The sequence below is a fragment of the Aethina tumida genome, chromosome 2 (assembly GCF_024364675.1).
Source record: "Aethina tumida isolate Nest 87 chromosome 2, icAetTumi1.1, whole genome shotgun sequence".
Classification (NCBI taxonomy): domain Eukaryota; kingdom Metazoa; phylum Arthropoda; class Insecta; order Coleoptera; family Nitidulidae; genus Aethina; species Aethina tumida.
In genome coordinates, this window is record NC_065436.1 from 33,519,853 (window position 1) to 33,540,924 (window position 21,072).

General features: G+C 32.7%; 5 protein-coding genes and 1 long non-coding RNA gene across 8 annotated transcripts; 1 reads left to right on the top strand and 5 right to left on the bottom strand.

Moving 5' to 3' along the window:
- Window positions 1-4,972: 4,972 nt before the first annotated feature.
- On the bottom strand, window positions 4,973-6,026 carry LOC109599939 (uncharacterized). Its single transcript, XM_020015996.2, has 3 exons — window positions 5,770-6,026; window positions 5,498-5,719; window positions 4,973-5,292 (listed from the first exon to the last, which is right to left on the bottom strand). Exons 1-3 carry the CDS (start codon window positions 5,929-5,931, stop codon window positions 4,996-4,998), a joined length of 681 nt encoding a protein of 226 aa, XP_019871555.2. The 5' UTR covers window positions 5,932-6,026; the 3' UTR covers window positions 4,973-4,995.
- Window positions 6,027-6,508: 482 nt separating this feature from the next.
- On the bottom strand, window positions 6,509-7,594 carry LOC109599935 (uncharacterized). Of its 2 annotated transcripts, XR_007547318.1 has the most exons (3): window positions 7,560-7,594; window positions 7,288-7,509; window positions 6,509-7,232 (listed from the first exon to the last, which is right to left on the bottom strand). It is a non-coding gene; the product is annotated as an uncharacterized LOC109599935 (long non-coding RNA). The 2 variants fall into 2 exon arrangements; XR_007547317.1 differs by having other exon boundaries at window positions 7,288-7,577.
- Window positions 7,595-8,781: 1,187 nt separating this feature from the next.
- LOC109607484 (uncharacterized) lies at window positions 8,782-13,972 on the bottom strand. 2 transcript variants are annotated; one of them, XM_049963349.1, is made up of 3 exons: window positions 13,773-13,972; window positions 13,497-13,718; window positions 8,782-9,098 (listed from the first exon to the last, which is right to left on the bottom strand). In XM_049963349.1, the coding sequence occupies exons 1-3, from the start codon at window positions 13,932-13,934 to the stop codon at window positions 8,844-8,846; spliced, it is 639 nt and encodes a 212-aa protein (XP_049819306.1). In that variant the 5' UTR covers window positions 13,935-13,972; the 3' UTR covers window positions 8,782-8,843. The 2 variants fall into 2 exon arrangements, with proteins under 2 accessions (XP_049819306.1, XP_019879519.2); XM_020023960.2 differs by lacking the exon at window positions 8,782-9,098 and adding an exon at window positions 13,066-13,437.
- A 2,105-nt stretch (window positions 13,973-16,077) lies between these two features.
- Window positions 16,078-17,029, bottom strand: LOC109607489 (uncharacterized). The gene is made up of 4 exons (XM_049963317.1): window positions 16,930-17,029; window positions 16,807-16,874; window positions 16,531-16,752; window positions 16,078-16,471 (listed from the first exon to the last, which is right to left on the bottom strand). The coding sequence occupies exons 1-4, from the start codon at window positions 17,027-17,029 to the stop codon at window positions 16,142-16,144; spliced, it is 720 nt and encodes a 239-aa protein (XP_049819274.1). The 3' UTR covers window positions 16,078-16,141.
- Window positions 17,030-17,822: 793 nt separating this feature from the next.
- LOC109607625 (uncharacterized) lies at window positions 17,823-18,734 on the bottom strand. Its single transcript, XM_020024099.2, has 3 exons — window positions 18,558-18,734; window positions 18,283-18,504; window positions 17,823-18,223 (listed from the first exon to the last, which is right to left on the bottom strand). The coding sequence occupies exons 1-3, from the start codon at window positions 18,717-18,719 to the stop codon at window positions 17,897-17,899; spliced, it is 711 nt and encodes a 236-aa protein (XP_019879658.1). The 5' UTR covers window positions 18,720-18,734; the 3' UTR covers window positions 17,823-17,896.
- Window positions 18,735-19,787: 1,053 nt separating this feature from the next.
- Window positions 19,788-20,741, top strand: LOC109607485 (uncharacterized). The gene is made up of 3 exons (XM_020023961.2): window positions 19,788-19,988; window positions 20,073-20,294; window positions 20,352-20,741. The coding sequence occupies exons 1-3, from the start codon at window positions 19,812-19,814 to the stop codon at window positions 20,688-20,690; spliced, it is 738 nt and encodes a 245-aa protein (XP_019879520.1). The 5' UTR covers window positions 19,788-19,811; the 3' UTR covers window positions 20,691-20,741.
- Window positions 20,742-21,072: the final 331 nt, after the last annotated feature.

Genomic DNA, 21,072 nt, shown 5'->3' on the forward strand with positions numbered 1-21,072 from the left:
AATAAAAATAACAATACTTATGAAGTAAGTGGAACTCAACATCACGAAGAAATACCTGAAAGTCAAATCAAACAAACTTGGTGGTCCTTTGCAAAAAAGTTTTTTTTGTGTATAGGGTCTTTTTTCTTATGACGATTATTCAATACAAAATTTTTATTCCAAAAGTATACTTTTATCTAGAATATTTATTTAAGGTGAGTTATCCTGTATGGTAAATTGATTGTACCATAAGTCTCAATTTCATGAAGTATAACATAGAGTTTATCACCATCGTCGTTAATAAGGTGGTTCACAAGAAATTCCGCCGATTCGAACCGTAGAAGATACGATTTGCTAACATTTATATGATCTTCAAAAGTATTAGCCACGTGGTTGGGTTAACTACAGTATGATTCACAAGATCGATACGTGGAGGAATCGTTTTACGAAATATTCGTTAGTATATACTGTTACATTCAAATCAGAAAATACTTTAATACTTTTGATGTTGGAGTTTAAGATTGGAACCAAAAGAACAGTTAAAACACCATTGACAAAGGTGATAGATAAAATTATGCACCCCAAGATCCACACCACAAGAAATATTCCCAATTTTTGGCTGCCGAATCTTAGTTGTTGTACATTCATTTGAAAGAACATCATGCGGGAGGTTAGGAAATAATCCCAGTTCGAACCGGTCTTTTTGTTCAAGGTTTTTATTAAGAAAACGAAGCAGGTGAAAAAGACCATGATTGAAAGCCTAGTAGTCTGGTTTATCGAAAAGTTTGAAGATCTTTAAATACGGAGACAATCTTCCAGCACTTGGGGTCATGACAACCAATCGTTGCAGTTTTAAGGAGTATGAAAAATATTCATCAGACTCGAATAATAATTTGGATGCGTTTAAGATGTAGGCTAATTAATCATAGGAGTCCACACCTTTTCAAACGTTTTCAGTTCTACCAGCCAATGGCGGATGCTTCCACGAAGTGGGTCTTTGTGGAAGTTTCTTTTAACTTCGCAATTATCTTTGATTGTGAGATTTCTTGGAGTAGATATGGGATTTTCGAATTTGTTGTAATGGTAAATTTGCACTTCATCTATGTAAACAATTAAATAATTTTATTTGGAAAAGGGTATCAAGGTGTCCTTCCAGATGTGTAATATTAGAAACCACAACGTAGGCTACATTTACTACTGGAAATGCTGTTGAGTTAACCCCTAGAAAGATATCGTCCAGCATGCAGGGACATCTTTAGGCTCTGTTCAAGACAGTATTTCAGTGATGTTTAATAATAATAAGAAAATGGCAATTATTATTCTGTATATACAACTGAATGTCAGTTTAGTTCAGAAAGAAATTTAATGATATTTTTATTATAGTTGTAAAAGCAAAGTGCACAATTAGTTGTTCTCAATAATTTTAGAAAAAATATTTTGTGAAGTGTAATTGCAGCAATAAGTTGTTCAGTTAGTTTTATTTATAAGAAGCAAAATAAATGTTCCCTTTTATAATATTTTTTATATGTAACATATGTGTATGGATATTTCTGTTTTCTTTTGTTAGAAGTAATTTTTATTAATAACATTCTAAACTTATGTATCAAAATAACTATTTAAAACTTTTAAGTGAAAGATGCAGGATAATTAACCAAGGAAGTTTTAATAGAGTTAATGTACGGTAAAACAAAATGTTAAGAAAAATAAATAGAAATAATATGGTAAATGTTTTTTTCCTACATTATACTTCCTTGCCCACTTCAAATTCCATTAAAACTTCCTCACAGTATTACTAAATGTATAATAAAATATTCCTAAATTATCTTACACTTGGGAATATTCACACAATAGTAACAACAAAACTCTGAATATGTTGATTTATAAATGTTTCCTGGTGTGTTTTAATTACAGATTAGTTTCCACCTTAATTTTATTAAACAACAACACCCAAGAAAAATCATTGGAAAATCTTTTTGTGGAATCAAATGTCAATCTTAATTATACAATGTGTTTGTACGTGGGAAAATCAAATATTTTAGATTGGCTGATTGGTTTTAACAACTGCCCATTCGTGACATTCGAATCAAAGATGAGAACAAATTCCAACCTTCCAGTAACAGACGTAACCTTTGTTTTTTTCGAGAACGTAACAATGCTTGAAACCTATTTGTCCCTTTTAAAATCGTTGTCTTATTGGAGTACCTATCAATATTCAGTTTTTGTAACAAAATGTAAAGCAACTAAAGAAGCTGTGGATTTTTATTTGTACTTTCTTTGGGGCCAAAAACTGATAAATTTCGTATTTGTTTTCCTCCACGACACAATCGAACTGTACACTTACAAACCATTTCAAGTCGGTCGCATAAAAAAATTGCAATCCTTAAATGACGTGAAATCCAAGAAATTAATAGAAAATTTTCACGGATTGCCATTACGAGCAGCAATGTTTGAACTAAGACCAATGATATTCAAGAGACACAACGCTTGGAAGGGAAGGGACTACTATTTTTACCAAAGTTATGTATCTATGTTGAATGCGTCTGAAGAAATTATTGACTGTAGTTCATTTAATGACTCTCAACAGATGTTACAAGAGAACAAGTCCGACATTACTATGGTGTCGTCTTATAAAATTAACAGTGATAGAGGTACGATGGGTTTTGATATAGAAAAGTTGGTGGTGTTGGCACCAAAGGGTAGGAAAGTGGATGATTTTATTAGGTTAATCGTCACCACTGACAGTGCGGTATGGATTTTTCTCAGTCTCAGCTTTTTTTTGGTTGTTCTTACCATTTACCTTTTCGGTTGGTTCTACAATTTTCACTATAATTATTATTTTGATATCTTTAGAATATTATTACAGACTAGTTTGTCAACAAAAAGGCCAGCAGGCAAATATCCACGACTATTAACAGGAGTTTGGATCGTTTGTACTTTAATTTTCAGCGTCCACTTTTCTAGTACCATGTTTAATGCTTTAATCGTACCAAACTACTCTCAAGAACTTAAAACTATAAAGGAAGTAGTAGATTTGAATGTACCAGTTTATACAGTTGGATATTATGCTCATCTAATTGAAGAACACGAACCAGAATTGAGATCTAGATGTGTGGAACTCCAAAGTATGGCCAACTTCACTGATACCATTTTGAAATTTCAATATCATCTTGTTCGATACAATATGGCCATGTATTATGAAATTAAATATAGGGACAATGACGGAGAGCCTTTGTTTTATATCCTAGAAGAAGCCGTTTCTTATGGAGTCACTCAGTACATCATACAAGAACATTCGCCATATTTAGACATTATCAATAGAATAATTAGTTTGGAAAAAGAGTTTATGTTGAGTTTTCCTTACCAGCATAGAAGAAGAAGAAGGCGACTGAATAAAGTTAAGTCCGGGTTCGTCAAAATTAAAATAAGCATGTTGAAAGGAGTCTTCTTTCTGCTTGGTCTGGGTTATTTGTTCAGTATCATTGTCTTTTTCGTGGAGCTAGTATATTGGAAAAAACGTCATTAAAATATTAAATTTTATTTGTTTTTCAAAATTTTAATAAACTAATAGAAATTTGTAATAACGCTTTATTAATGTATCATTTGAATTTTTCATAAAAAAGTGTTATTAATCACATGAAAGTTAATTGTTGTTTCACACACAGTTTCAATATGCTGCCAATTTGAATGTTTTCATTCAAATTTGTCCTCAAACACAAACTTTCAAAGAAAGGCAGGCGTAACGTTCGTTTACTATATCTAATCTATAACATGCTGGACCAATCATCAAGAAACTATTTTTGTTAAAAACTCAAAAGTAACCCAAAAACTTATCAATTCCTGTCTTTATAAAATATGGGAAAACAACTTAATAAATTTTGTCGTGGTTTTCATCGACGACACCATAGAGTTATACATTTACAGTCCATTTTAATTTGGCCGAATTAACAAAATTACATCACTGACGAGGCAAAGAAACTAATTGAAAACTTTCAAGGAAGTTCACTTAGAACTGTGGTATTTACATTTACACTACTAATATTTAACCGTAACAATAGCTGGCATGTACTTGATTACGAAAATTATTATCTTTCGATGCTCAACGCATCAATTGAACTTTTGGAATCAAAATAATCATTTTCAGCTGGCAGGGAGATTTTGGCGAATAACAAGTCTGACGTAATAATAGTGGCTACTGTTAAAACGACCAATGAAATTCTTACTTGTCCAATCGGAATAAATACTAGAATGTGCGAATTTATTTATTTGTTGACTTTTGTGAATTAAACTTTCTGGACTTTAGTTGTTGGAAGATTCCTCTTTGTCGTATTTATAAATTACTATTTCGGTTAGTTTAATAATTGGAATAATTTATAACCTTTAGTAATATTGTTGCCGTCCAGTGTACCAATCCAGAGAAGATTGTATAAGAAGAAAACTAATCATTTCTGACCGATTAAAGAATTTTGACACCATAGATGAAGTACTGGATTTAGAAGTACCAATTTATACCGTCAGACATTTAGCGAAGTTCACAGAAAACTATGAACCGGAATTTTAATCTAAATGTCGTACTGTTAACAAGATGCAAATGTTAGTGGGTTCATTGGGATAACCTCGTCATTATCTGCTACGTTACTCAATGGTCAAGTACTTTCAGATAACCATGAAAACAGAGCATGGAGATTCGGTATATCACATAATTGAAGAAGTGGTGGCTTATGGTTATAATCAGTACATAGTACAACAAGATTCTCCATACTTGAACATAATAAATAGAGCCATATTTCTGGAAAAACAGTTCTATTTGAGCTATCCATTTAAAAATAAAAAATGGTTACGGTTTTCTGAGCCTGCATTTTTGAATCTTGGATTTCAGAGATTGAAAGGAGTGTTTCATATGGCTGGTGTTGGTTATATTGTCAGTTTGTTTATTTTTATTATAGAATTGTTTTAATGTGTATAGTTTGGGTATTTGAAATAAAACCAGAAGCTAGAAGTAGTATTTTATTTATTGTTTTAACCTCCGAAAGTTATTTTGAATCCATCAGTATTGCATTGACGGTTCAGGTCAGCATTAGGCATGGTGATGGTATCAGGACATTCGTTTGAGAACCAATCTGTGTATTTGTTACTATTGCAGTTATCACCTGAATTGTCGCCAGTACAACAGTACTCGTCGTTGTTGAAAGCAACGCAGGCCGACTTACAACCTAGAACACCTTGAGATGTGTCGTACTTCAGTTCGTCTGGGCAATCGTTGTTGATCCTTGTTTGGCAGGAGGTGGAGTCACAGTTTCCAGACAAAGACTCAACCTTTAAAAATGTGTGATCGAATAAAATTAAATTAATGAAAATGTCAACTTTGCTATAAATATTAGTATGTGATATTTTAATGTATCTATTAAAATAAATATAAAAAACATAATCAACTTGGACATTAACCATTAATGTAATTATGTTATAATTGATTAGTGTTTTGTTGTAACATTAGAAAGTTTCATTTCATTAGTTCAGTTACCTTGGCCAAGATATTGAATCCTCTTTTGGTCGAGATGGCGTATCTGTGATCTCCAGACGGCTGCATCTGGAACTCCACCAGCGTAACCGGCGATTCAGGACCAGCGCTAGCACAGTAAAGCTTGCTACCGCAATCGCCTGTCAAACAGTGGTTATTCAAACCGCTGCACCAAGTCCTGGCCCAAATCCTTCCGTGCCAATTCGGCGGTGCGTACAACGTGACCTAAGGTCATTAAATTAGTCGTACGAAAGAAACCTTGATGGTATACGAACAGTTTGCTTGGAACCAATTACGACTCCCCCGTAGTTCAAGTGGGCGTTGTTCGGGTCGCCTTGGATGCCTACCCAAATGTCGCCGCCGTCATCGTTTCCTATTTGGATTTCCACTGCCTGGGTACATGCCAAAAGCAACAGGCTCGCCACCAAGACGTACATTGTTTATAATTAAACCAGTCCGTTTGTTGATTACACCGATATTATTTATGTGTGTGGAACTGAGTTGTCGAAATTGTTATCATTGGAAAACACTTGTAGATTGCTGGTTTATTTTGATATGCGTGATTCACGGGCAAAACCACTTAGCAACGTCCCAAGGTTTTGTTCTAATTAATACGTTGCGCTGTTGGGCTTCGGGTCCAGTTATTGTTTTTGGAACGTGCTCAGGATTTTTGGGATAGAACTGTTATCGGCACGTGAATCATCTTGACAAATTTTTATAGGGGAAATTTTTGGGTCTCATGCTGGTAAAAAATTTAGTTACATATTTATACTTTTATAATTAAACTTCAAATATGAAAATAAAAGTATTTTAGGACTATTTTTTAATTAAAATTTTAACTATAATTTACTTATATTTATTATGTTTTATACTATTATTTCTATTATTTCTGTTTGGTATTGTAGCTTTATGATTAATTATTTTTATTCTTTATTTAAATTGTAAGTAAAAGTACAATTACTCAGTAAATAAATAATGTTAGGAAGATAATGATAAAAAGTAAAAATAACAATAAAAAGTTATAATTGAAATTTATTATGTTTACATTTCAAATCACTTATACACAACTTATAGGTTTTTTTTAACCCAATCACTGTTTTCATTAACAGTTGCCATGTGTTTTGTGAATTATATCAGCCGCTTTTTTGATATTAATCTTTGATCATTTTAAAATGTAAATGGGTTTGCTTATCTCCAATAATTTTAATAAAAACAAGAGTGTCATTATTAACCACTCTACTTTTAATCAACTACAATTCAGCTTATAATGTTTGTAAATATGTTACAATTTTGTATCTATAGCAACAACCTCTAAAAATATATAAACATTTCAATTATTGGATATCAGATAATTTTAGATTTTTCAATGCAAATTTGTATTTACACTTTAAACGTACACACTTAATATTTATCCACCGAAAATGATGATGTACTTGTTGGCAAGACACGTATTGGTACCCCTATCATCATCAAAGGCATAACTGTAGGCGTCCGGACATTGCTGTTTGAAGAATGGCTCAGAATTTGGCTGGGGCCACTCGTTAACCTTACAAGTTTCCTTAGTGTTGTAACTATTCTTGCAACAATATTGATCCGTATTGAATTTAGCACACGACGACATACAACCCACGACACCATGATCGTTGCTATTGACTTTCAATTGGTCAGGACATTGACTGTTGATTGGGGCGTTGCAGGAAAGTGCCTTGCATTTTCCTTGTCCGTTGTCCGGTCTAATCTAAAGTTAACTTGTTTAACAACATATAAATGAAACAACTCAGGAATGTTCTTACGCTGGCTGGAGAACTGTAGCCGTCCACCAGAGAAATGTCGTAGAAATCTTGTCCCTCGTGACCTCTGAGAGTAATTTCGACGAGTGTGACCGGCGGTACACCTCCTCTTCCTTGACACTCGAGTCCGTCGCAGTTGCCAACTTCGCAGTGACCGGAACCATCGTCACAGTACAGCCTGGACCAAAATCTGCCCGCCCAATCGTCTGGTGATTGGACGCTTCTCTGAAAAAACTCTACGTAACATCAAATTTGCATTGTCTGAATTACTTTACCGTTTGACCCGACGCTAATTTGAAGCCACCGTTTTCCAAGGGGTAGTAGTACTTATTACCTTAAACATGTTTATGTGTAGTTTGAGGCATTATTATGTTACTTTTATAATTTTGCTGAACTAATGGAATGTTTTAATAGTGCTCCTTGTCAATAAAAATGGTGATAAGGCCTAAAATGCCACTTTTGTAAACACCAGGTAATTTATTATGATATGCAGGACGTTTGTTATCTGAAAAGTATTTTTCCTGGCAAATTATAAACATGCAAATAATAATTTAGTAATTTGTATACCAATGTTAAATATTTAAAAATCATAAATTTATTCATTCTGGTATTAAACCACATTGTTACTTATGGAGTTAATTTTAGATATTTTGTTGAAACATTATTTATTAAAAAAATTTAATTTAAAAATATTCAAGGTTTTTTTGCATTTTTTAAATTCATAAATCACTGTTTTTGTTTTTGTTACTATTGTAATATTCAATTGTTTGTATTATCTTTATGAAATGTTCATAAAGATAGTGTAAATGATATTTATTATAGTTCTGTTTTATTGAGTAAATAAATATATTTTGTTTAAAATATTTTTTGTTTAAAAGATTTACTTGAATGTACTAAAAAAGCATTGAATTCGAACATTTTAATTTACAATCTAAATAGATTGATAATTAAAATATATCACAAATTTTGCAAATTTTTTAATTATCTTGAATATTTATCATATTTATTAATTATTAAAAAAGCATAACACTTTTTTATACATGATGATTCACCAAACTTATTCATTAGAAGTTTTTGGAGAATAAATAGGAAGAGGTATTGATTTGAAATTTCTATAGCAATTTCAACTTGACTTAGTTTTCTATTTTTTTTTAATAAAATTGTATTTCAGTTTCATAGGAAATTACATCAACTTTTTTATTTTTAATGGAACACCTTGTATATTTTTAAATTCCAAAAATTTTGGTAGATTATAGATTTCATTATTATTATATTATTATATCTATAAATAGAATATAGAAAGTCATAAATTATAGATGCTTCATATCTTAAACCTCGTAATTTCCATAAATTACTAACTTGAATCAGTAAAAAATACATGCAACTAATTTGCAATTCAAAATATTTCTGATTCATCCCATTTGTCAGTCTTTGTTTTATTAATTTTCTTCGAAACACTCCGAAATAAATTGTACACGTTGTAATTTCAAGCTATTTATTTATTTGCAACACCCTCTGATTGACGCAGAAAATACATAATGTTCGAAAGGGTTGTATTGTTAACCCCCAAAGGTGATTTCGTACTTGTCAGCCCTACAAGTGAAGATACTGCTGGGATCATTGTAAGCATAAGTGTAGGCATCGGGACACTGCTGCTTGAAGAATTTTGCCGAGTACTGATGCTTCATACAGGACGACATGCAACCGAGAACTCCTTGTGGTGTGTTGAATTTCAGTTCGTTGGGACAAATATCGCTGATGCGAGATTTGCATTCGATTGCTTTGCAGTGTCCTTGACCGTTTATTGGACGGATCTAAATTAAAATTAAATTGGAGGACACTCTTAAGCACTTAATAAATTAATAGTTATTACCGTGGCAAAAGTAGTGAAGCCGTTAACCAAAGAAATGTCATAAAAGTCCTGGTTTCCGGAACCTCTGAGTGTAATTTCTACCAATGTAAATGGAGGATCTCCGCCCCTTCCATGGCATTCTACTCCGTTGCAATTGCCAACCAGGCATTGCCCGGTAGTACTGTTACACCACTGTCTGGACCATAATTTTCCAGCCCAATTATCTGGTGCATAAATGGATTTCTATAAGAAATAAGTGATAAATAGTTGCTACCTTAATCTAAATTATAATATTACCGTTTGTCCAGATTCCAGTATGAATCCACCACTTTCCAAATGTGGCTGATTACTGTTGCCCTGAATGCCTATCCAAATCTCACCACCGTCTCTGTTCGTGATGTCAAATTGCACACCACAAACTGATGCTACTAGATAGATGTAACCCAGTGCCTTGAACATGTTTACTGGTATGATGCATTGGATTTTTTTCACTACTTTTATACGGAGCAGTTATCGTCATTCTGTAACGGGTTACCGATGATAATTCAGTTGGTATAACCAAAGTCTTTTTGAAAGACTCGTTACAACAGGTTAAAGGGAGCGATTTAATTTTACACAAAATATTTATGAGGTTAGACTATACAATTCTTACTCCATAATTAATTTCAATATCACTAACCTTTGTTTTTGTTGAACAGATCTTCTTCAACTAAGGTGATGTATTACACTCAATACTCACACCTTTCACCAAACCGAAATATTAGATAATTTCTACTCACTGTTTTATTGTTCTTTAATTTCTAGTTCGGAATTAATTAAAACTCAATTTTAATTAACCTAACTATATTAACAAAATAAATATAAGAAAAACAAAAACAAATAAATATAAATAGAAAAAAATTGAATAATTTAAATTTACTTAAATTCTTGGCAAAAAGGTTGAACTTTGACAAACAGTAAGTAAAAACAACTAAAAGAACTTCGATCTCGACACTTGAAAAATTCGGGTAAAAATCTACCAAAATAAATGAATCCCAGAGTTTTATAAACTCGGATTCTAGGAAGGGGTGAAGTAGGTGGTGACTTAAGACCCTTAAGAATCTGAATGTCTCCAACAACGATCCTACTTCAACCAATCAGATGAACTAAACAAATGTTCCTTTTCTCAACATTGTTGCCAAATTAATTTAAGAGTTTTTCTATATGAAACCCTAATCTAAATAATAATAATGTACTTGGTCTAAAAAACCTTAATGCAATTCAAAATACAATACAATTCATTGTTTCAATAATATTACAATTCTGATGTTATTTGCATAAGGAAAAACCATTGTACTTACAAACATTTTCAATCTTTTTTAAAAATCAATTCATTAACTTAAATAAGACAAAATAAAAGAACAAAGTTACAATTTTCTAAAATTTCCTGTTGGGGTAAATTATTACATTTTCCTTTAATTAATTTAATTTAATTACTGAATAAGTTCTACATAGAAATATCACTATTTAAACTTCGAACCCACTGTGCGACCACACCCTGACACTAGATAAGGGTTCGAAAAGAACACATGTGTTAAAAAAAATCAACGAACGTTTAGATTAAGATAAGTAATTTTTAAAATAAATTTTGTATTTTACGACTATTTTACGATTACCAAATGTAAGATTAATTTTAAGAAAACCCATAAAAATATGAAAAAATTTGTGAGAATCTAAACAAAGTGGTGGTCTAAAAATTCTCCCACGAAGTCATTTATTAACGGTTTTCTAGCTCTGTTACAATTCGTTAATTAATAATAACTGTTTACTCAAAGTTGATATCACTTCCGGCGAAATCGGACATTAAATTTGGTTCAAAATACCAAGAAATTAACGCACCACACAAAGAAAAAATGTATACACTCTTTGTATACTTATTTAAAAATAGGTTTTTTTAAAATTGTTAAAAAAATTTTGAAAAATATTGTTTTTCTAAAAAAATTAAAAATTAACAAAATTTAGACTTAATATGGAATACTTCCAATTCTACTGCGAATGGCAGCCCACATCTTCTGTTCATACCAATAATCTGAATTCATATTTCATTATGGTCTAAATTCTTCCAAATTTCAAGTAGAAGACGCTATCCTCTAAGTTATTCGGATGGTTAGGGTCCCTCAAACGTCTTCCACGAATGTCCTAGATATGTTCTATTACTTTCTAGCACAACTTAACCAGGCTCTGCAATAATCCACTGTTAAGGTTGGACCTCGATAAGTAAACGGAGTTGCAAATTATCTTCCCTAAGTTGATGTAAAATTATGTCAATACTTATTCAAACCCCTTCTACGTTTTTTAACCGATACTGTAAACTTCTTTTAGTCAAAAACCGTTGACTCAAAGTTAAAAGTCTCGAAAAACGATTGGTCTCCTAGTAGAGTCACCTGTCCCCGTGTACCGTTGTAACATACGGGAAATGCCAAACCTCTTGTGATAACTCCAACCTTCTTCCACTAAATCAACTGTTTGGGCATACTCATCGCGAGTTAAATTGCTAGATCGCCATTGTACATTGACAATTATCGAAAATTAAAAAGCAAATGGGGATAAATGTGTTCTAACTAAACGGAGTATTAAGACCATAGTTTAACCTGTTGTATTAATTTACAAGAATCGCTATATTTAAAATAATAAAATACGAGAGTGGTCTGAAAAGATTCCGACCTAACAATGATACAACAATTTTTTTCTTAAATTTTTTATTTATTTTTCTGTATAGTTTCCTTGTACCTCTACACACTTCTCTCAGCGATGCTCCCATCTCTCTAACCCGTCCAAATAATACTCGGCGTTTTTCTCTGCAAAATAATTGTTCACAAAGGTGATTGCCTCCTCATTTGGCGAAAATCTCCGTCCTCCTAGTGCAGTTTTTAGTCACTTGGGGATGGTCAAGCAGTTCAAACTGTAATTCGTGGTTTTTGCCATAGCAACCGTAGAGGTGTGAAAGAGGATTTGCTTTTTCTGCAAATGTGGCCGTTTTTCTGCAATTTCTTCCTTCAGTTTGTCAAGTAATGATCCGTAGTATGCTCCTGTAATGGTTTTTCCTTTTTGAAGATAATCAATTAAGATAACTCCATGACTATCCCAAAAAACAGTCGCCATCAATTTCCCAGTCGAAAAAACAGTTTTTGTTTATTTTGGAGCCGGTCCCCATTTGCAGTCCACTGTTTTGACTGTATTTTTTTTTGGGCGTATAATGGTGTATCATTTCATTTACAGTAATTAATCTACGCCTAAACTCGGATTTATTGCGCCTAAACTGCGCCAACAGAGCGTTGGAAATGTTCATTCGAACACGTTTTTGGTCTAACGTGAGCAAACGCGGCACCCAACGCGTGGACAGTTTTCTCATGTCTAAATTTTAATTCAATATGTAACAGACACGTTCTTTGGACATTTTCATTACCGCTGCTATCTGTCTCACTTTAATGCGGCAGTAATTACAGTTTTTGGACGTCTCGAACACCCAAAATTTCACTCTCATAAATGATGGTGCAGAGTCCTCATACACACAGTCCAACTCTCACTCAAACGACTGTCAACTAAAAACTGCGAGTCCAAAATGGCCGAAACTTTGGTGAGTAACTGTAAAAGATGTACAACTACGTTCACTAGTTTTTATTGACAAGTGCCACCTTCTTTAGGTTGAGGTCGGAAACTTTTCAGACCACCCTTGTATATCTTGTATATTTGTTATTATTTATAAATTGAATGTAAAAGGACATATTACAAATACTTCATATCTTAAATTACTGAGTTGATTAAGTAAAAAGCTAAATATAAGTAATTGGAAATTCAAAATAATTCTGATTCATTCCATTTGTTAAGTTTTGTTTTATTAATTTTCTTCGAAATACTCAGAAATAAATAGTACAGGTTGTAAAACAAAATAAAAAAATCAAACTATACATTTATTTGTAACATTTGTATTATTAACCTCCAAAGGTGATTTCGTACTTGTCAGCCCTACAAGTGAAGATACTGCTGGGATCATCGTAAGCATAACTGTAGGCATCGGGACAATGCTGCTTGAAGAATCTTGCCGAGTTGGGATTCGGCCAATGATCAATATTGCAAGTTTCTCTGGTACCGTATTGGTTTCTGCAGCAGAACTGATCATTATTGGTATGCTTCAAACAGGACGACATGCAACCGAGCACTCCTCGTGGTGTGTGGAATTTCAGTTCGTTGGGACAAATGTTGTTGATGCGGGACTTGCACTCGATCGCTTTGCAGTGTCCTTGACCGTTTATTGGACGGATCTAAATTAAAATTAAATTGGAGGGCACCCTTAAGAACGTAATTAATTAATAGTTATTACCGTGGCAAAAGTACTGAAGCCGTCAACCAAAGAGATGTCATAAAAGTCCTGGTTTCCGGAACCTCTGAGTGTAATTTCGACCAATGTAACTGGAGGATTTCCACCCCTTCCTTGGCATTCCACGCCGTTGCAATTTCCAACCAGACATTGCCCGTTACCACTGTTGCACCATTGTCTGGACCAGAATCTGCCAGCCCAATTATCTGGTGCATGAACGCTTCTCTATAAGAAATACATGATAAATAGTTGCTACTCTAACCTAAGTTACAATATTACCGTTTGTCCAGATCCTAGTTTGAAGCCACCATTTTCCAAAGTTGGCTTATTACTGTTGCCCTGGATGCCTATCCAAATCTCACCACCGTCTCTGTTCGTGATGTCGAACTGCACACCACAAACTGATGCTACTAGAAGGAAATAACCCAGTGCCTTGAACATGTTTACTGGTATGATGCATTGGATTTTCTTCACTGTTTTTATATGGAGCAGTTATCGTATTTTTACCACCATATATACAAAGAATTGTTGCAATAATACAAAAGATAAGCTTTTCTTAGTAAACTTAATTATATCATATTCATATTTTATAATTAGTTCAATTGCTTGCAAAAATTGAACTGATTATATTAGGAATTGTTTGCCTAATAATAAATGTTTACCCACCGTTAAATATTTAAGGCATGTAAGGTTCCAAAAAACAAATTGAAACACATGTAAATAATTTAATTTAATTGCGAATTATATTTTTTATTTGACATAAATTGACCTCAAGCAAATAACAAGAAATAGTTTGAATTATTATCATATCGACATTACATTGATTTAAATAAATAAATAAACGTTAATCATTATGTTGGCAACTAAGAACTGGAAAAACTATATTTGTACGAAATCTTTATTATATAAATGTTTTTATTATCAGACCTTTGCACTATAATTTTTGTTGTTTTAATCATTATAAGCGTTATTTAAATAAATGTTAATTTTAGACACTTGCTAAAGATAATATTCTTAATAATTTATCTATAAAATCAACAATAATATGATTTATTAGTTACTATGTAAAGTAACTATGTTATTGATGTTTTAAGATGCACAAAATTAAACGTAAATGACAAACACCCTGTATAAAATTTGTGAGTACTAATAATGGATGCTTTAAGCGAAGTCTTTGTGTATATCAAAAATTAACTTTCTAGCATCAAAATTGGTGATTTTAAAGATATATTAGCTAAAGATCTTTTTTTGTCAAAATTTTGGAAAAAAAAATATGATTGAAAAATTATTGGGTGTATGTATAGTACAAGTTGTATCCATTTAATTTACAATTACTTGTAAAATTTGAAAGTCTAAAAATATACAAAGAGTACCAATGAAAATAGCAAAGTTAAATTTTGTTCAAAATACACTATTCCAAGAAATTAACGCACCACACCAATAATAATTGAATAATATTAATATTTTCCGAAAAATATTTATTTAAAAACAAGTTTTTATTTATAATTACTACAAAAAATTTTGAAAAATATTGCTTGCCTAAAAAAATTAACAAAATTTGATGTTTATAAAAAATAAAATTTAAACTTAATATGAAGTACCTCCAACTCTACTGTGAATGGCAGCCTCACGTCTTCATACTAATACTCTGGCTTCATATTTCATTTTGGTGTGGTCCCTCAAACATCTTTCATGAATGTTCCAGATATGTTCTATTGGGTTAAAATCTGGACTGCGAGCTGGCCAGGCTATAGCATTAATCATAGCGTCAGCAAGATAATTGCGGACAACCTAGGCAGTATGTGGTCGTGTATTATCCTGCATTAGTAAAAAATTTGGACCTATAAAAGAGATTCTCTGGCAAAACCTAACCAGGCTTTACAATGATCCACTGTTAAAGTCGGACCTCGAATAGGCAAACGGAGTTGCAAATTATCTTCCCTAAGTTGTTGTCGAATAGTGTCAATACTTATTCGAACCCCATCTACGTTTTTTAGCTGATACTGTAAACTTCTTGTAGTCACAGATCGCTTTCCTAAAGCTAAAAGTTTCGAAAAACGATCTTGAGTAGGAATTGTAGCACGATTTCTACCCTGATTTGGTCTCCTAGTAGACCCACCAGTCTTCATGTATCGTTGTATGGGATACACCAAACCTTTAGGCTATTCTGCGGTAACTTCAAACTTCACTAAATCAACCGTTTGGGCACACTCATCGCGAGTTAAATTTCTACATCGCCGTTGTATATTGACAATTATCGAAAATTAAAAAAAAAAAAATGTGGATGATAAATGAATTCAAACGAAACGGAGCGCTGCGTTTATCGTTTAATGTTGTATTAATTTATCAGAATCGCTATATTTAAAATGACAAAATATATTTTGTATATTTATTATTATTTATAAATTGAATCTAAATTATAAATACCTCATATCTTTAACCTCTTAATTTCCATAAATTACTAAATCGATTCAGTAAAAAGCTAAATGGAAGTAATTGGCAATTCAAAATAATTCTGATTCATCCCATTTGTTAAGCACTGTTTAAGATTGTAATACAAAATAAATAAAATGTTTCAAGCTATATATTTATTTGTAACATCTTCAATTGACACATAAAATGCATAATACTTCGAAACAATTGTATTATTAACCTCCAAAGGTGATTTTGTACTTCTCAGCCCTACAAGTGAAGGTACTGCTGTGGTCATCGTAAGCATAACTGTATGCATCGGGACAATGCTGCTTGAAGAGTTTTGCCGAGTTGGGATTCGGCCATTGATCAACTTTGCAAGTTTCTCTGGTACCGAATTTGTTTCTGCAGCAGTACTGATCATTATTGCTGTACTTCAAACAGGAGGACATGCAACCAAGCACTCCTCGTGGTGTATTGAATTTCAGTGCGTTGGGACAAATGTTATTGATGCGAGACTTGCACTTGATTGCTTTACAGCGTCCTTGACCGTTTATTGGTCGGATCTAAATTAAAATTAAATTTGTGGGCACTCTTAGAAACGTAATAAATTAATAGTTGTTACCGTGGCAAAAGTATTGAAGCCGTCAACCAAAGAGATGTCATAAAAGTCCTGGTTTCCGGAACCTCTGAGTGTAATTTCTACCAATGTAACTGGAGGATTTCCACCTCTTCCTTGGCATTCCACTCCGTTGCAATTTCCAACCAGGCTTTGCCCGGTATCATTGTTGCACCATTGTCTGGACCAGAATCTTCCAGCCCAATTATCTGGTGCATGAACACTTCTCTATAAGAAATACATGATAAATAATTGCTACCCTAACCTAAGATATAATATTACCGTTTGTCCAGATTTCAGTTTGAAGCCACCATTTTCCAAAGATGGCTTACCACTGTTGCCCTGGATTCCTATCTAAATCTCACCACCGTCTTTGTTTGTGATGTCGAACTGCACACCACAAACTGATGCTACTAGAAGGAAACAATTCAGTGCCTTGAACATGTTTACTGGTATGATGCATCGGGTTTTCTCCACTGCTTTTAAATGAAGCAGTTATCAACATTTTAACACCATAGTATATGAAATATTGTTTCAATATTACAAAAGATAAGCTTTTCGTGGTAAACTTAATTATACCTTTTGTAACAATAGAAGTGATTGTATTAGGAATTGTTGACCTACCATTAAATATTTAAGACAGGTAAGGTTCTAGAAAACAAGTTGAAAAACACGTAAATAATGGAATAATTTTAATTGATTAAGATCAACGATTATGACATAAATTGATCTCAAGCAAATAACAATAAATAGTTTGAATTATATAACATAATTATTATGTTGGCAACAAAGAACTGGAAAATCTAGATTTCTATAAAATCTCTAATTACATAAATGTTTTAATTTCAGAACTTTGCACTATAATTTTTGTTGTATTAATCATTTTTGGACACTTACGAAAGATAATATTCTTATTAATTTATCTATAAAATCATCAATAACAATAATTTGATTTATTAGTTACTATGTAAAGTAACAACGTTATTGATGTTTTAAAATTTGTGAGTACTAATAATGAATGTTTCTAGGGTAGTCCTTGCTTAATGTCTATACCAAAAATAAACTTTCCGGCATCAAAATGGCCTTACATATATTTTAGATTATCAATTTGTCAGAATTTTGTAAAAAAATAACTCAATAATTATTTCTACATGATACATTCATTTTATTTGCAAATACATCAAAAATTTTAAAAAAACAATATATATATATATATTTAGACTATCTTTGTTTTATTAATTTTCTTCAAAATTCTCTGATATAAATAGTAAAGTTTGTAACACAAAATAAAAAAATAATGAATCAAGCTATATATTTATTTGTAACACCTAATTGACACTAAAATGGATAATATTTCGTAATAATTGCATTATTAACCTCCAAAGGTGATTTCGTACTTGTCAGCCCTACAAGTGAAAATACTGCTGGGGTCATCGTAGGCATAACTGTAGGCATCGGGACACTGCTGCTTGAAGAGTTTCGCCGAGTTGGGATTGGGCCATTGATCAATATTGCAAGTCTCCCTGGTACCGTATTGGTTTCTGCAGCAGTACTGATCCGTGTTGTACTCCAAACAGGACGATTTGCAACCGAGCACTCCTTCTGGTGTGTTGAATTTCAGTTCGTTGGGACAGACGTTGTTGATGTTGGCCCTGCACTCGATCGCTTTACAGTTTCCTTGACCGTTTATAGGTCGGATCTAAATTATAATTATATTGGTATGCACTCTTAAAAGTATAATAAATTAATAGTTATTACCGTGGCAAAAGAACTGAAGCCATCAACCAAAGAGATGTCATAAAAGTCCTGGTTGTCGGAACCTCTGAGTGTAATTTCTACCAATGTAACTGGAGGACTTCCACCCCTTCCTTGGCATTCCACCCCATTGCAATTGCCAACCAGACATTGCCCGGTGCCACTGTTGCACCACTGTCTGGACCAGAATCTTCCAGCCCAATCATCTGGTGCGTTAACGGTTCTCTATAATAAATTCATAGTAAACTGTTGTTAATCTAATCTTAAGACAATAATACCGTTTGTCCAACTCCCAATTTGAATCCACCATTTTCCAAAGTTGGCTTACCACTGTTGCCCTGGATGCCGATCCAAATCTCACCACCGTCTCTGTTCGTGATGTCGAACTGCACACCACAAACTGATGCTACTAGAAGAAAATAACACAATACCTTGAACATGTTTACTGGTCTGATGCACCAGGTTTTCTTCCATGCTTTTATATAGAGTAGTTATCGTGTTTTCACACACACATATTATATGTATGTTATGCAAAGAATTGTTGCAACAATACAAAAGATAAGCTTTTCACGGTAAACTTAATTATACCTTTTGCAAAAATAGAAGTGATTATATTAGGAATGGTTGACCTAACACTAATTGTTCACCCAACATTAAATATTAAAGGCAGGTAAGGTTCCAAAAAATTAATTGAAACATGTGATTAATGAAATAATTTAATTACTTAAGATCAACGATCGATTTTTTTATTTATATTTTTAAAGTAAATAACTTCAAGTAAATAACAATGGAATAGTTTGAATTATAATGTTATCGACATTTCATTGATTTAAATAATTATGTATGTAATCACCGTATTGGCAACTAAGAACTGGAAAAAACGTATTTGTATGGACTGTCTAACTGCAAAAATATTTTCTTTATTATTTGCACTATAATTTTTGTTGTTTTAATCATTATAAGTATTATTTAAGTAGGTATATTATTTTTAGAGACTTACTAAAGATAATATTCTTATTAATTTATCTATAAAATCATCAATAACAATAATTTGATTTATTAGATACCACGTAAGGACAGATTTTCCTCGGATATAATGATAATGCACTTAATAATAATAAACTGTCTCTTCTACTTATATACATGAATATTTCAAAGAAAAATGCAAAAATCCTTTATTCCGCAATCACAGGCCAATTAAATAACGATTAAGATGTGAAATTGTACACAAACAACAAAAAGCATATATAATTAACACGTGCGAATTAATTTTTAATATAATAAAAATTTTTGTTGTTAATTTTCTTTATAAATAAACAGATAAATCAGTATTTTTTTCAATTCAATTAATTAATTTAGTGTTCAATAAAAAAATTAAACTTTTATCTATACTTGTCTAGAATAATCTGCATCGAAAATAATCTTGATAATTCATCGTTTCGAGTGCTAATCTAAAGATAATTAATAAAAGTGACGAAAGAAACAGTATATATAAACAGAAAAATCTCAGTGACAGCATTATCGAAACAAAAATGTTCAAAATAGTCGCGGCTTTGTGCCTAGTGGCCACAGCTTACGCTGTAGAATTCGAAATTACCAACCACGACGGTGGAGATATCTGGGTTGGTATTTTAGGAAACGGAAAACCAGACGGCTCACACTACGAACATTTGCACAACGGAGGTTTCATTTTGGGATCCCAACAAAGTGTAAGTTTTCTAAGAATTTTTTTTCCTTAAATTTTATCCGATGTTGAACCGAATGGTTTATTGAGAATTTTTTTAACCCAACAGATCTCCATCAGTGCTCCCGATGACTGGCAAGGTCGTTTCTGGGCCAGAACCTGGTGTGACGAATCGACTGGTCAATGTTTGACTGGTAACTGTGGAAGATTGGAATGTGCCGGTGCTGGTGGTGAACCTCCAGCTACTTTAGTAGAAATCACCCTCAGGGGATGGGGTGGAATCGATTACTACGACATCTCTTTGGTTGACGGTTTCAACACCTTGGCCACCGTAAGTTACTTCTTCAGTTAAGCTGGAACAGTTTTATTAACTTTCCTTTCCAAACAGATCGAACCCATTGGAGGATCCGGTGATGGCGGTGAATACAGTTGCAGGAAGGCCGTCTGCGAATACCACATCAACAACGACTGTCCTGATGAATTGAAGGTCGATGGTGAACACGGTGTTATCGCCTGCAAATCTGCTTGTCTTCGATTTGGAGGTGAGGAATACTGCTGCTCTGGATCTCACAACACTCCCGAAACTTGCAAATCCTCCGACTGGCCCGTCGACTATCCCAAATACTTCAAGGACCGTTGCCCAGACGCTTACAGCTACGCGTACGACGACCACAAGGCCACCTTCACCTGCTTGGCCAACAAATACGTCATCACTTTGGGAGGTTAAATATTGTAAAAAATTTGGTTATTTTTAAATAAATTTATTTTCACAACACAAGATTTTTTGTTATACCACATAAAATGTAACACCAATATCTTTATTATATTTTAGTGCTTAATTCCAAAAATCTATTTTTACTGAATATAATTATTACATAAAATAATATAATAATATTAAAAATAATCAACTTCAACTGCACTACTTACCTATAATTGATAAAAGAGTGATTAGATTGTTATTAAGATAGACATTTTGAAGTTTAAATATTTTCAAGGCATCAGTGGGTGAAACAAAAATAAACATATGTTTTTAATATATAAACTTAATGTAAATTACTACAACAACTAATAACTAAATGTTTTAATAAAAAGTTAATTGTTCCAAATGA